The following is a 14,305-nucleotide window of genomic DNA, read 5'->3' as shown; positions in this document are numbered from 1 at the left end:
CATCATAAGAATGTTGATTAGGACAATGACCCAAATAGTAAATAGTCCCTCTCTGGCATTGAAATTGAAAAGCAGCTGAAGAGGAAGCCCTGGCTGGAAATGAAGCCTCAGACTGTATCTGACTTGTAGACTGAGGAACACAGTGGACAATAAATTATAAAACCCATAAGCTGCTGTGGATACGCACTAACTATCACGTTTAGCTCGGCTAACCCCGCCGATTGTCTGATGTTCTAAAAGAGGATTAGGACGCAGTTTTTAAAAAAATAAAAAGGTAGAGGCAAAAGGTCAGAGTATGAGCTCTTCCGCCTTTATGTAATGCCACTGCACTTTGATAGAAAGGTTGTCCACTGTGGAAAGGGCAAACTGATTTTACCAAAATAATACCAGGTTGCAGTTTTGCCTCAATGATGGTGTTTTAGGTTGTCAGGAAGACGGTGCTAAAAGATACAGTTAGTGTATTTAAAATGATACATGAAGGCCTGTCAGCACCGCCTCCCGGTACCGTTGGTAATACTAATGACATGTCACTGTATTTTCCTTTTATAATGTGTATTTGTACATGCGTATGCATGAGTGTGGGGAGTAGCTCTAACACCGGCTCCTGTATTTTCATGTATTTTGATTCTAAAGTCTGAAATAGATGCAAGTCAGGCACTCGGGTGACTGAGCTTCAACTGACTCAGCTGATGATGAATGAGCCGTCAGTACACCACCCACACCCCACCAGCCCTGTTATTGTGACATGTAACACACTGAACCAGTAAATGTCATTAGAAATGAAGGAAATGAGGCTTACTGTCCTGCCACACTCGCTGTAAATACCAGCCATATGTTGATAGTTCAGTTTCTGAGATCAGCCAATAGCCTAAGCTGTAAAAATACCTGAACTTTGGCCGCCATCTGGTGTGCAAGCCTTGAAATACAGCTTATATCTTCTAAGCTGCCAGAGCGCTAAATGGTGGCTACACATACTTTAGTACAGAGCTTCTGTACAGTTTTGAGGTGCTTGTGCTTTATTTGAGCATTTCCATTTAATGATACTTTATACTCCACTACATTAGGGGGTGTGTGTTTTTACTCAAATGTTATTTTATATTAAAAAAAGATAAGATAAGATAAGATGTTCCTAAGATTAATATAATGAATATAAGGTTACTGAATACATTTTCTAATCAATAATTGTATCGGATAACACTTTTAAAATAACCTTCCCAACCCTGAAATTAGTTTAGTACTTTTACATTGTGTTATTGTCACCTGAGAGTGAGTTCTACACAACTAAACACCACACATCCAATTCTGGTCCATAAAAAGCTTTCTATAGAATATACCTTGGGACAAGAAGAAATTAAAAATAATAATTTACATAAAATGTATAATCAAACACTGCAGTGAATCTTCAAGCTATATGGATTATTCACATTATTTGGTGAAAAGCAGGGTTTTTTTAGTCACCTTTAAGTGCAACCACTAGAGGGCGGCATGGAGAATTCTCCTCGCATACAGCACAGGATCATTTCCGGTACTGTGACTAAGGATAGTTTCAAAACAAAAGTCAAGTGGGTGAATTTTCTAACAAGCAAGAAGCAGTAGTTGCTATGTATCACTTTGTTAACTGGTAATTGATTCAATCCAAAATCCACAAAATCATTGAATAAATTAACAAATTAAATGATACAATCAAAAGTAACTTAATAGCACGGACTTTATAATGATTTATGATATATGCTTTGCGTGCTTTTGTTTTGAAATAGCAACCCGGAAATGGTTTGTGCATCACGTTCTCTTAATTCTGATTGGCTGAGCTCACACTGCTGCTGATGTGGTGTTCCCAAGTTAGCAGAGCTGGTCCGCCGATACAAACAGACTCTTTGGTATAATAGTAAGTGTGCTTGGTAGAAATAATGCCTTATTATCAGACCTGGGAGGAGTTCGCCCGTGCAGCAGAAAAACTCTATCTGACAGACCCCATGAAGGTGAGAAGACGTTAGTTTTAACTGGGTTAGCGTGCTAGCTTCGTAGCTTGTTAGCGGGATAGCTCGTTAGCGACGTGACTGTACCAACTGCTGGTCTGAACCAGTCCTCCCAGTCCTCCCAGTTCACCCGCTGTTGTTGCTGTGTTTGCAGGTCAGAGTGGTTCTGAAGTACAGACACTGCGACGGCAACCTTTGCATCAAAGTGACCGACAACTCTGTGGTAAGTGACTCGAAGAAAGAAAGTTTGAAGTGAAGTGTTAGAAGGAATGATACGGAGTGTGGATGAACGTGAGTGGTGGTCGTGTTCACACCGGAGACCTTTTAAAAAGCGTTCTTTGTTTGATGTTCAAGAAAATCCTTTTCTTTGCTTTCAGTATTTGTAGTGTATCGGTTGGTATTCGCTTGGCTGGGAAATGTCAGCAAATGTGAACATATTTGAGGCTGGATGCTTTATATTTTACTTTGTAAGATACTCAACTGTAATCAGTAGTTTTCTGTTGATTGATTCAACAGCTGACGCTCATTATATCAGCACTACTCCTCACTACAGCTGCAACGATTAAAGCTGCAGGAGGTCAGTTTTAGAAAAATAACTTTGAGTCATATTCACTGAAACTTTCACTATATCCTGACAGTAGAACATGAGACAGGTCATCAGGTTCCTCTGGCTCCTCCTAGTGCTCCTAATGGCATTTACCAGAATCCCCCGGCCCCAAACAAAAACATCCAGTCGAGAAAGATGGAAAGACGTTTTGGGCTGGTGGCTTGAAGATAGCTGATTGTTGAGTCTTATTCTTAGTATCGATGTTTGAAGACCTGGGAATGAGACTCAACAATCAACTTTCTTTCTCTGCGCTGGTTGGTTGTTTTTGTTCGTCCTGGTGGATTCTTGGAAATGCCATCAGGAGCTCTAAAAGAAGCCAGAGGTCTCATGTGATACTATCAGGATGTAGTAATATGACAAAGTTGTTTTTTTTTTTTATAAAAGTTACCTATTGCAGCTTTATTCGCTTTGTTGTAAACTGTTAAATTAATTACCAACTATTTTGATAACCAATTAATTGTTGTGAGGTTATTTTTTTTTTTTTTAAAGCAAAAGGTCAAATTCTCTTATTTTAGCTTCTCAAATGTGAATATTTTGTGGTTTCGGTGACAGTAAACTATATTGAATGATAGGGGACTAAATCCATCCTCATTAGGGACGTGAACTTCTGTACCAGTCCCTTTTTTTTTATTAGATGTAGATTTTTTTTTTTTAAAAAATATTTTCCTCCTTTTTTTTTTTTTTTTTTTAAAAACAGAACAAACAATTACAGCACTGTATTAATCAACAGATATATTTGGTGTAGTTTTTTTTAACAGCAGACATTTTAATGTGACCTTGCAGCAAAAGCACACGGAGCTAATAACATTAATAATTGCATTGCTCCATTTATGATACAATTTATTGTTAAACCTTACTCATATATATATATATATATATATATATATATATATATATATATATATATATATATATATATACTGTACATTTGTCCCCATTCCCTAATTGTAATGTATACTGAAAACAGGTTCACTTTCAAAATCGGCTGCTTAAAATGGGGGAAGCAGAGAAATTAATACTATGGGGGGGTTTTTTTGTCCATCCCTGCAGTGTTTACAGTACAAGACAGACCAGGCCCAGGACGTGAAGAAGATCGAGAAGCTCCACGGGAAACTAATGAGACTCATGGTGTCCAAGGAGACGCACAGCGGTGCCATGGAGACGGACTAATATGCTCTAGAAGCACCTGGACTGAGTTCAGTGGACAGACACAGTAGTTGATGAGAGCAGAGTACCATCAGAGTGCGATGTGGTGGATGTGAAGAGGGAGTGTGGTGATGAGATTGATCTGGCTGCCTACACTGATTTAATACTGTCAGAGATGTGATTATACATACTGTATATATTTTATTATCTCAGGATTCAGTTTTTTATGATTCTTTCTTAGTCATTAAAAATCCCATTAACCGGCTTTTCCTTACCAGGCATTTTGATCACATCCCTGATGGTATTAATATACAGTAAGGTCACTATAGGCTGCTGGGAACTTTAGGGGATGTAGAGATGGAGAATGAGTGGGGTTGGGGGAATGTGGGACAAAACGTACAAATCCTCTGCTGCTGTGTAAGCAGCTTTGGCACCTTGATTCTTTTTAGGAGCCTGCATTTATTTTCAGTTTTAAAGGGGACATAAAGGACGGGCAATGAAGACGTTGCATGTCTTTTTCTATTTACATCATGTAGCTCTGTTGGATTCAATTTCAGCACAGCGATTTGTTTAATGTTGTCTGTCCTCATGGACTCGTGCCACATGAATGAAGCAGGACCTTCTGATTTCCAAACGACGGTGTGGAGGAACCCGCGATTTCTACCGAGAAACCCCCCACACGTGCAAATGCCATTTCATCGTCTGAGAATGATTACGTTACATGTTCAATAAATCTTTATTTACCCCAGCACAGCCACTATATTCTCCTGTATTCATCTTGTGTCTGTTGTATGCAATGTGTTGAGAACCATAAATGGCTGCAGGATTAAGGATGAGGATCTTCTGGTTATATGATAGTAACTTTAAAATGAAATCTTACAGGTTTTACTAAGATTTATACAGATGAGGATTAGGGCCACATGAAAAAAATATTGGAGTTTAAAAAGGTATTTTTTTCTTAAATTTCTTATTTTTTTATTTTTACTTAAAACTCAAAACCTTACTACATTTTCCCACATTTGGCTCTAATCATCTTCCGTAGTTTTCTTTGTGGTGTATTTTGAAGTAGGTGCCCTTGTGTAGAAGTTAAGTTCCTTCTCTATTTTGGGTGAATATTCCAATTAAACTGCTGTTTGGGTTCTCAGCAGCAGCCCAAACCAGACCATACCACCAAATCGACTAGTCCTCTTCAGTAGAATACTACATGTCCCATAATGCACTTCTACGTTCCCACATATTCAGTTCTTGCACGGGACAAATGTTTATCCTCGTCTTTTCCCGTCATGTACGGAGAACTACAGACAATACGCCATTACAATAATTGAGTTGGTCTTGTCCATCCAGCTAAAGGTGAACGTTTGATTTAATGAATAGTAGAGGGAGCCAGGATAGAGGGGAGGAGTCAAGGAAAAAAAAAAAGTTTACGCTGTGGCAAAGCGGAGCGGCACCGAGGACAGCGTCCGAGACCTATCCTCAACAGGTAACACAGCTAAAGCCGTGTGAGTACTGCTCAAATGTATTTGAATGTTCATTCATTTAGACGGCATACATATGAAATAGTGACGTTTAACCCACGTGCTTTAAATTGAATAAGTTAAAGTAGGAAGATGTGGTGTTCAGTTTAAATCTGCACAGCCCACTAGATTCAGCTTTAAGTGCGTTAACTTTTCAATTCAAATAGTGTAGATACAATTTGTACTCCGTCGACATCAATAATTCCGTACGTGGTTTGTTAGCTTATTCACTTTTCACTGTCTAGCTGTGGTATGACGTTAGCTAGCACATATAAAGTGAACTTTAATCACCTATAACGTTAATAATGTCTTGTTTTTGCTATTCCTGTGGCTTCGTTGCTGTAACTATTAATAATGTGAGTAGTGGGAGGGGGTCTGCTCCAGAAAACAGGCCTGTACCGGGGTGAGTCCAGCTGACAGGACTTTAAACTCTGTACATGGTGGTCTGTTAACGTCATGTCTACCCTCCATGAATACATTAGCATGCTAAGTGTCAGCCCACTCTTGTCCTTTAATCCATGCTGTTGAGCTGTGGTAGCTGTGGATACAGCTGTAAGCTGCTGGTCGGTAATAATCACATATAAACACAGTGTTAGGGTAAAGTACAGTGGTACAGTGGTACAGTGGGGGTGTGTGTCCATGCTTGCAGCTCTCCTGAATGCAGGCCTCTGGTCAGCCCTGTTCTTTACCTAATCCTGTCAGCTGGCCTCAAACACAACAGTGGCACTTTTGTTTGACTGCTGCCACATTGTTTTGCAGATAAAGTATTAACTGTTCAGTCAGGTTAGTGTCAAATGTTTTTGTTGTTTCCTACAATCTTGTTTTCCTAAATTTAGTGTTTGTAGTTTACTGTTCCACTCTTTGTTCTGTCTTATACAGTATTATAGTACTTATAGTATGTCTAATCATTCAGTCACGTATCATTATTTAACAATAGATGCTTCGCTGTCTCATTCATCCCTCTCCGTTGTATTTTCTATATATGTATTTGACTGGAATACATATGAGCCCCCACTAACAGTCGCCAAAGCTTCATGGGGGGTAGCAAGGCCTTCTAAACACAGTAGGCCTCTTTTTCAGCATCTGGTTCACTTAAAGTAAAGTAAATGTAAAGTGTCTAATAGAACAATGGCCAATTGTCAGGGACAATTGTTAAAACACTGAATTTGTCAAAACTGAAGCCTAGTAAGTATGTAAAATGATAATACATAACGCTGACAGAAAATGGCCTAAACAGGAAATAATCTGCTCAAAATTAATCCAACACAAACATCTTGCAGTTACTGAGTTCACTGTTTGGGTTCATTGTACAGTTTTGTATAAAATATGAATAAGCTATAGTTTTTGTGGCATTAAATACTGTTTGTAATTTAGGACAGTCATTTAGTGTTCAGTTAGTAAACTGAACACTAAATGAGGATTTTGTCACATCCAGTTTCAGTCATAATTAAATAATTCTTTATTCTTTTGTCTTACATCACATGTAATAAGCTGACTACAATTTTTATTAAAGGCAAAAATACACATTTGCTCATTCTTTAAAGGTGCAATTATGTTCTGTAATAGCACAAATATTTTCTGTGGTCAACTTTTTATTGAATTTGTCATATGAAAATCATTGTACACAAGACAGGGATTCTTGTACATACAAACAGCATTCAACACAAACTATACACATATCAGCATTGCATTGCAAAGAAGAAGAAAGAAAGATGAAGAGAAAGAAAGGGGGGGACATTAGATCATGTGTGTAGGTCTTACATGCTATAAAAGACACATTATTGTGAGAAAGTATGGGTTTGAAAGACAACCCATGAGGATATCCCAGGCTGCTCCAGTGGATGATCACACTTTATTAATTACAGCTAATGATCTTTATATGTGACCAATATCTCTAAGAGGATTCAATCTTTTATTGATGGAGGGTCCGGGGTCTTTTTGGCAGCAGTTAAACCTGAAATGATGATTCTCCTAAGGGCTAACGTGGTAATATCACTGACAGCAAAGTTATTGTTGAATTAAAGCAAGGAATTTAGGAATTGTGAATTCCAGGATATGTTCAAGCTACTTAGCCACCTTAGACCAGAGAGCAGATATACAGTAGAAGGGTATTCCCAGAAAACATGAAGGTATGACTGATTATTATCATAACAAATATAGCTAGCTCAGTTTTGTTGACAAAACATCAACACATTTTAATGTATTATTGTTTAGTCTTAATTATGTTTTGGCCAGGTAAAATATCTGTGGCTTCATTCTAATGACATCTCTTCCTTGTTCCCTCTGCACACCCATCCAGACACAGTGCAGACACTAAGCACCATGTTCACAGAGGTGGTTGTCGCTCTGGTGACTGGAGGACTGATCTACTTCCTGCTTCGGAAGAACAAGATCCAGGTTCTGAAGACAGAGGATGGCTGGTGGGGGGCCGGAGCACCATCCAGTGGTGGAGAGGATGTCACCATCCGCCCCTTTAAAGTCGCCACCAGTGATGAAGAGCTGGAGGTTAGATTCCCTCTTAGTTTGCCGTTCATGGTAGTCACTCCATAGCATTTACTCATGAGGTAGTTAAGCACGTAACAGCATGAAACATTCTGTCATTTTCTGTCAGGACCTGTACAGGAGGATAGACCAGACTCGCCCTGTTCCTTCCCTAGAGGACAGCCAGTTTAATTATGGCTTCAACTCCCAGTACCTGCAGAAGGTGGTCTCTTACTGGAGAAACGACTTTGACTGGAGGAGACAAGTTGACAAAATCAACCAGTACCCCCACTTCAAAACCAACATCGAAGGTGAGGTTGCACTGCTGACACGTTCATGAAAAACACATTGTCCTACCTCTCTAACCTGCTCTTATTCATCGATCTTCCATCCAGGCATTGATATCCATTACCTGCATGTGAAACCCAAGAAGGTGCCAGAGGGAACCACTGTGATTCCTCTGATAATGGTTCACGGCTGGCCTGGCTCCTTCTATGAGTTCTACGGGTTGATCCCTCTGCTGACGGAACCATCAGACCCAGGTGACCTTGTGTTTGAGGTGGTGTGTCCCTCTATACCAGGGTATGGTTTTTCTGAAGCACCACACAAGAAAGGTGAGTTTTATCTTTCAGAGACTGGAAAACATTTACACTAGATCACGCTAGATTTAGAAAATTCCTTTCATCAATATCATAAACCTTTTTCTGTTGCAGTGCTATTGTTAATACTATAGCTTACTGCGCAGTAAAGAGGAGAAAAACTGGTTTTGTGCTTTTTGCCATTTCAACCATAGAAATACAGCTGAATGAAACATCATTTATCTCAGGACCAGGGTATAATTACGGTCAATAGAAGAGTGTAATTATGCACAGATCACATGTATGAGCAAGGCTATTCATATTTAAGCTTTAATGAAGAGAGTAACAGTTGCACACTGACTCCATTTAATCCCAGGTTTTGACTTGATGAAGACCCAACTGGGAGTGTCTAATTACAAAAACAACCCAAACACATCTAAAGTTCATGGCTGCATCAAAAACCTGAGTGCATATAAAGAGCTGAGTTTGTTCAATTAAAGTGCATGTGCCTGAGTAAATAGTAAGCAAGTAGGAATATTGCAGGACTATTGTATGAGATTGTTTTGTCTTTAGTTCTTTATTTGAGCTTATAATAAGGACAAAACAGAAGAAATATACAATAATATATGAACATACACAAGAGGGATGGAGAAAACACCCAGGGTTTGTAAAAGGAACCCACCTAACATTGAAATTAAAGACATATGTAATTGCCACAATTTTACATTTAAATGTATCTAGGCATGTCTAGTAAGCTGGTAACTCAGTGTATATACAGTACATATACAAAATGTACAAACTAGCACTAAAAATGATACACAGTGAATGTTGTTTGACCAGGGCTTTCTACATGATCAAGTAGTATAGTTAATTTCCTGCCATATATATATATATATATATATATATATATATATATATATATATATATATATATTCTAAATGTGTGTGTGGACAGGTTTTGATTCAGTTTGTGCAGCACGCATCTTCCACAAACTGATGAGGCGTCTGGGCTTCCAGCAGTTCTACGCTCATGGAGGAGACTGGGGCTGGCTGGTCACCACCAACATGGCTCAACTGGAGCCAACGTAAGACACACAAGAACTTCATTTCACATCATTTGGACTTTTTACTCCATGTTGTATGCACGCAGTGAACTAGTCACAGCCACCTGTCCTGGAAACACCAGATCTTTGATGATATGTATATGTCTATGTATTTCTGTACACTTTCTTACCCCAGGACAGTCAATGGTTTGCATGTGAACTTCGCCCCGCCCTCCAAGCCGACGCTGCCCATAGTTTTATCCATCATGCTCGGCCGTCGCTTCCCTAAGCTGTTTGGCTTCACTGACATAGACATTCAGCGTCTCTTCCCCCCCACGGAGAAACTGGTGGTGGAGTCCATCAAAGAGTCCGGCTACATGCACATCCAGGCCACCAAGCCTGACACCGTAGGTAAGGACCCACTGGGTCTATTTGCAACATCAGATCATTTCCTCTCGTGTTCATCTTGACACGTTTAACAGATCAGAAAAAACAGGACGCTGACACCATATGTGATCTGCATGTAAGAAGTGCTCGCTTTTCTGTAAGGGGCCCCAGGAACAGAAGCCACATCACCATAGTGGAAGCTTTTACTTATGTTTATCTGTGTTTTAGGCAGTAGGTATGAGCTACAGATGAGAGGTGAGCATCATCAGAATGATATTGATTTCCATGCTCTCCAACAGTGCAGGCAGCCAGCAGTTAGGAGAACAAGAGGTCATTTAACAGATTTAAAAAATATCTCCCTGGGACTCGAATGATCAAACATGACTTTGAAGATAAAGGACACCAGCAGAAAGGTGGTGGTAGATCAATGGAGCAAATTTAATTAGACTGCCTACGGAAAAAACAATAGATCCCCCAGCAGCATGCTTAACGCTCAACTACTTTGCTCAGTGGCCAAACCTCATTACAGGATGGACTGGGCATCCTAGATAACTGTGGGTGTCTCTGTGAGCTGTGCTCGAAATAAACTTTTCTCGTCAGTGTCCCACAACTGTCCCAAATTCTACTTTCAGATGTCCCAGACTTAACAACCATTGTTCCAACGTAGAAAAAAGCTTTTTTCCATTCTACATTTTAAACATAGCATGAATATAACTTTGTTTCAGTAACACGCATCACTTCATTGACTCACTCTGGTCCGCCATGGAAGTTCTGCTGGTTGTGTTTTGCATAATCAGTGCATCAATTAATGCATCCCTGCAAACTGCAGGGCAAATGCAAACCTCTTTCTGATTGGTATACACCCATAGAAATACATAATAATCACAAACATTGTTTATTTGAAGTAAAAAGGTTAAACAAACCTAAAAAACGGACGGGGAAGGTCAAACTAACTATTTAAATATTTACAAGCTCAAAATAACTATTTACATATAAGATATAGGCACACCCTAATCCAGAGATCCGGAGAGAAGGTGCTAGTTTAATTGTCCCCGGGACCTCTTTAATTTTGAGCGCTGTCTGTGAGTGCACTTTTAGTGATCCTGCTCCTATGAGGAAATTGCTCTTAGTCCTCTAGACTGACTTCATTAGGGTTTAAAGGGATTATGTGATTTAGGTCAACTGATCCTTTAAGATCACAGATTTACAATAAAAACAAATGTACAATTATTTTGAATCAAGTCATTTGGGACTCTGGATTCCCCTTCAGGTCGAGGACTGAATGATTCTCCGGTGGGTCTGGCTGCTTACATTCTGGAGAAATTCTCCACGTGGACGAGCTCCGACTTCAGGAGCCTGGAGGATGGAGGGGTCACCAGGTACAGAACAGAATAGAAGGGAGTCATTGCTGATATTTGCCATCACCAAATCCTCCATTATAAAAGGGTACTATTTGGAAAAGGTTTTGCTTTAATCAGATTTGATATTGATGAATGATGACCTCCTACAGTGGGTAACACTCAGTAGCCTTATAACCAAACCTTTACTATTATTACTGCAATATGAAATCTTGTGTGCCTTGTAGGAAGTTCTCTCTGGACGATCTGCTGACTAATGTGATGATCTATTGGACGTCTGGCTGCATCATCTCTTCCATGAGGTTCTACAAGGAAAACTTTGGCCAAGGCCTCGACGCACCTCACACTAAGTGAGTGACAACCACAGAGTTTGATGTCACACTTCCATTGTGTTGGTGCTTAAAGAACAGATGTAGAAACTTAACTTTGTGAACTTATTTGTCTGTTTAATTTACTGCACATGTAGCTACAAAACATGAGTCCTGAGGTCATCAAGTTGTAACAATTTTTGCAGGGTATTTTATCATCAGTCGATTTTGCTTGATGTTTCTTAAAAAGTCTGAAATTGGACATGTTAAAAGCTGTAGAAACCGTACTACTACTGTATGTCCATTGCCATAAAAGTTGTTTACTTTCACCAACTTATTTGTTTTCCAGAGCTTCTCACCCTCCTTTACAGAAACATCGGAATTAGAAACTAAATGCTAAAATATAAGTTGTTTTTCCAGTGGAGATATCACACGTTTTTTTGTCATGAAGTTGGTCAAGTACTAGCATTAACAGCACTTAAATAGCAGCTGTAATGTTAAAATCCCCTCAGTATTTAATATGAGCTAACACTTGATTTTCTCTCACAGGATACCAGTGTGCGTCCCCACTGGGTTTGCGTGCTTCCCCAACGAGCTCATGCACTCTCCCAAGCTGTGGGTCAAACAGAACTACCCTAAACTCGTGAGCTACACGCCCATGGCCCGTGGCGGCCATTTTGCTGCCATGGAGGAGCCCCAGCTGATGGCCGAGGACATCCAGAACTTCATTAAGACAGTGGAGAAGAAGAAGAAATAGAAGATGATCAGGTGAAAGAAGTAAACGTACAGTATGAAAGTATTGATAAGCTGATGGATGAATGGAAAGCAAGTGGAGCACAATGGTGAGCAGTAAGTAGACATATACACCCAATCTTGATTCTAGGCTGTGAAGTAAGTTTCTCTTTGTGCTGGAATCAATGATATAGTGTAGTTTTGTTAGTGAAATTCCTTATCATAATTCTTCATGATTGAGCCTTATGCAGTGTTGCAGTTTTTTCATTGGTTTGGGCTCATTCTCTGTGCAACTGTCACAAATCCATCTCATGTCTGCAAAAGGTAGTAACTCACACAATTGGCCATAGTCACCAAAATGAATGGATGAATTGGATCGTTTATATGAAGTCATATATAGTGAACACAAAATGACATCCACGTCAAACTGAATTAGTAGGGTAAACACAGCAATTATACTAATTAAAGCTCTGTTCCATTCAGGTCAAACAGAGTCTGTGTGCTACTATTGTGTATGTTTTCTCACTGGAAAGGTTCTGCTGCACTAAATGGAACAGAACAAGAAGTGCTGTGAAAAAGGTCTATTTGTAGTTATAAAGACATGAAGCTGAGCTTATTTTGGAGCTACTGTTCAGACTTTCTGTCTAGATCGTTCACTTTTAAAACTGTTAAACAACACAAATTTTTTTTTTACATGAAGGAGACACGTTCACAGCCTTTAATGCTAATCCAAGTACTGTTCGACTTGTTTATATAAGCACAGCATAGTAAATTACAAAAAAAACCATTTCTTTCTGCAAGTGGAAGGTTGCTGCAGGCTTGCTCACTACCAGCCACATCACTAGTCCCTAACAAACTCACAGCTACACCTGTCAGTGCAGATTAAAGTCGGAGAGTTTCCTCCAAACTTCCCTCAGCCTTGTAGTCTTGAATTGTTTACAAAGCAGCTGCAGATGGGAGGTCAGGGGGTTGCTTGTTGTTATTGTGTTGACAGTTTGGTCGAGGTGCCAGGCATTCCTCTAACCGATAACAGGAAATCTCTTTATTGAAGCTACAGCCGTGCCGCCACGTTATCGGCTTAACCCACTGAATTATGTTTCATTTTGCTGTATTTTTCCCTCTGGACTTATTCAGAACTGATTTTTAGTATTTTAACGCTCTGATGAAGTCAGATTTCTTTAATACATTACACAGTTAACACATTTTGACAGCTTTTGATTTATTTGCTTTATCAGTTTTACATTTTGCCTCATGGTGGACTTTGATTTGCTACAAAAACTAGAAGCACTGGTTACTTATATTAATGTCCTTCATTAAAGTTTTTGATATTCAGAATCTGATAATCATCGTAAGATCATGTTGGTCTTGACAAAGTTGAATACGATCTGTAATGCTGTTTGACAAGTTTTTTCTGAAGGTGATTTACTTAAATGATGAAATGTATTTGGTTTTATTAAAAAGAGTGAAACAATTTTACAAACTGGCCATTCGGAATGTATCTCATGAATAAAAGCCTTGGAAATGTAGTCACCAGAGGTGTTTTGTCAACTTCTGAAATGCCATTTCATTTCACAATAATGCCAAAATCTGATCTTTCCCTTTATAAACAATGCAGTTTAAAATGAATCGGAGTGTATCCTACCATTCCAGGAAGACCAGAATGACATGTTGTATCTCAGATTGTGGCAAGCACAATGTTATTTTTGACCAAATAAAACTGACACTGAGTAGAGCACAGTTTTAAGTGTTATTTCAAACTGTTTCGGGGGCATCTACAGAGCTCTTCATTTACTACTGCGCAGTTCCTGGAGTTCAACATTGGATTTGACAATCACGATAACTGCACATTTAAACCACAGAGGCACACATAACATTAATTTTACAAGATGATGGGAGCTTAAGAAGACAGCTGTGACATTCACCTCGACAGAGAAGCGCATACAGAGTGGATCTTTCCACTTGAAATGGTAGATTGTGGTAGTACTGAACTGGTTCTCAACCGTGTAATAAAGGAAAAATCCACTTTCTTTCCCAGTGAAAATAATGAACAAATGCCTCTTCAAAAAGTTAAAAGTGGGTATTAAGAGGATTTCAGTTAAAATAAAAAACCAATAAACTAAATAAACCTGAGGTAAGCAGATAATTGTTGGGCAAGAGAACTCTTGCACGAATGAC

The 14,305-nt window shown here is 39.2% G+C and overlaps 2 protein-coding genes across 4 annotated transcripts; both read left to right on the top strand.

The window, feature by feature from the left end:
* The first annotated feature begins 1,801 nt into the window (after positions 1 to 1,801).
* Positions 1,802 to 4,477, top strand: srp9 (signal recognition particle 9). The gene is made up of 3 exons (XM_051408921.1): positions 1,802 to 1,979; positions 2,131 to 2,199; positions 3,634 to 4,477. The coding sequence occupies exons 1-3, from the start codon at positions 1,908 to 1,910 to the stop codon at positions 3,751 to 3,753; spliced, it is 261 nt and encodes an 86-aa protein (XP_051264881.1). The 5' UTR covers positions 1,802 to 1,907; the 3' UTR covers positions 3,754 to 4,477.
* A 445-nt stretch (positions 4,478 to 4,922) lies between these two features.
* Positions 4,923 to 13,862, top strand: ephx1 (epoxide hydrolase 1, microsomal (xenobiotic)). Of its 3 annotated transcripts, none has more exons than XM_051408919.1 (9): positions 4,923 to 5,226; positions 7,543 to 7,748; positions 7,855 to 8,035; positions 8,120 to 8,338; positions 9,258 to 9,387; positions 9,542 to 9,756; positions 11,003 to 11,111; positions 11,318 to 11,440; positions 11,948 to 13,862. In XM_051408919.1, exons 2-9 carry the CDS (start codon positions 7,566 to 7,568, stop codon positions 12,153 to 12,155), a joined length of 1,368 nt encoding a protein of 455 aa, XP_051264879.1. In that variant the 5' UTR covers positions 4,923 to 5,226; positions 7,543 to 7,565; the 3' UTR covers positions 12,156 to 13,862. The 3 variants fall into 3 exon arrangements, with proteins under 3 accessions (XP_051264879.1, XP_051264878.1, XP_051264880.1); XM_051408918.1 differs by having other exon boundaries at positions 4,926 to 5,209; XM_051408920.1 differs by lacking the exon at positions 4,923 to 5,226 and adding an exon at positions 5,362 to 5,646.
* The last annotated feature ends 443 nt before the right edge of the window (positions 13,863 to 14,305 follow it).

This window comes from Dicentrarchus labrax, unplaced genomic scaffold (genome assembly GCF_905237075.1).
Source record: "Dicentrarchus labrax unplaced genomic scaffold, dlabrax2021, whole genome shotgun sequence".
Lineage (NCBI taxonomy): Eukaryota > Metazoa > Chordata > Actinopteri > Moronidae > Dicentrarchus > Dicentrarchus labrax.
The sequence above is the reverse complement of the archived record's forward strand: the minus strand, read 5'-3'. Positions and strand labels throughout refer to the sequence as shown.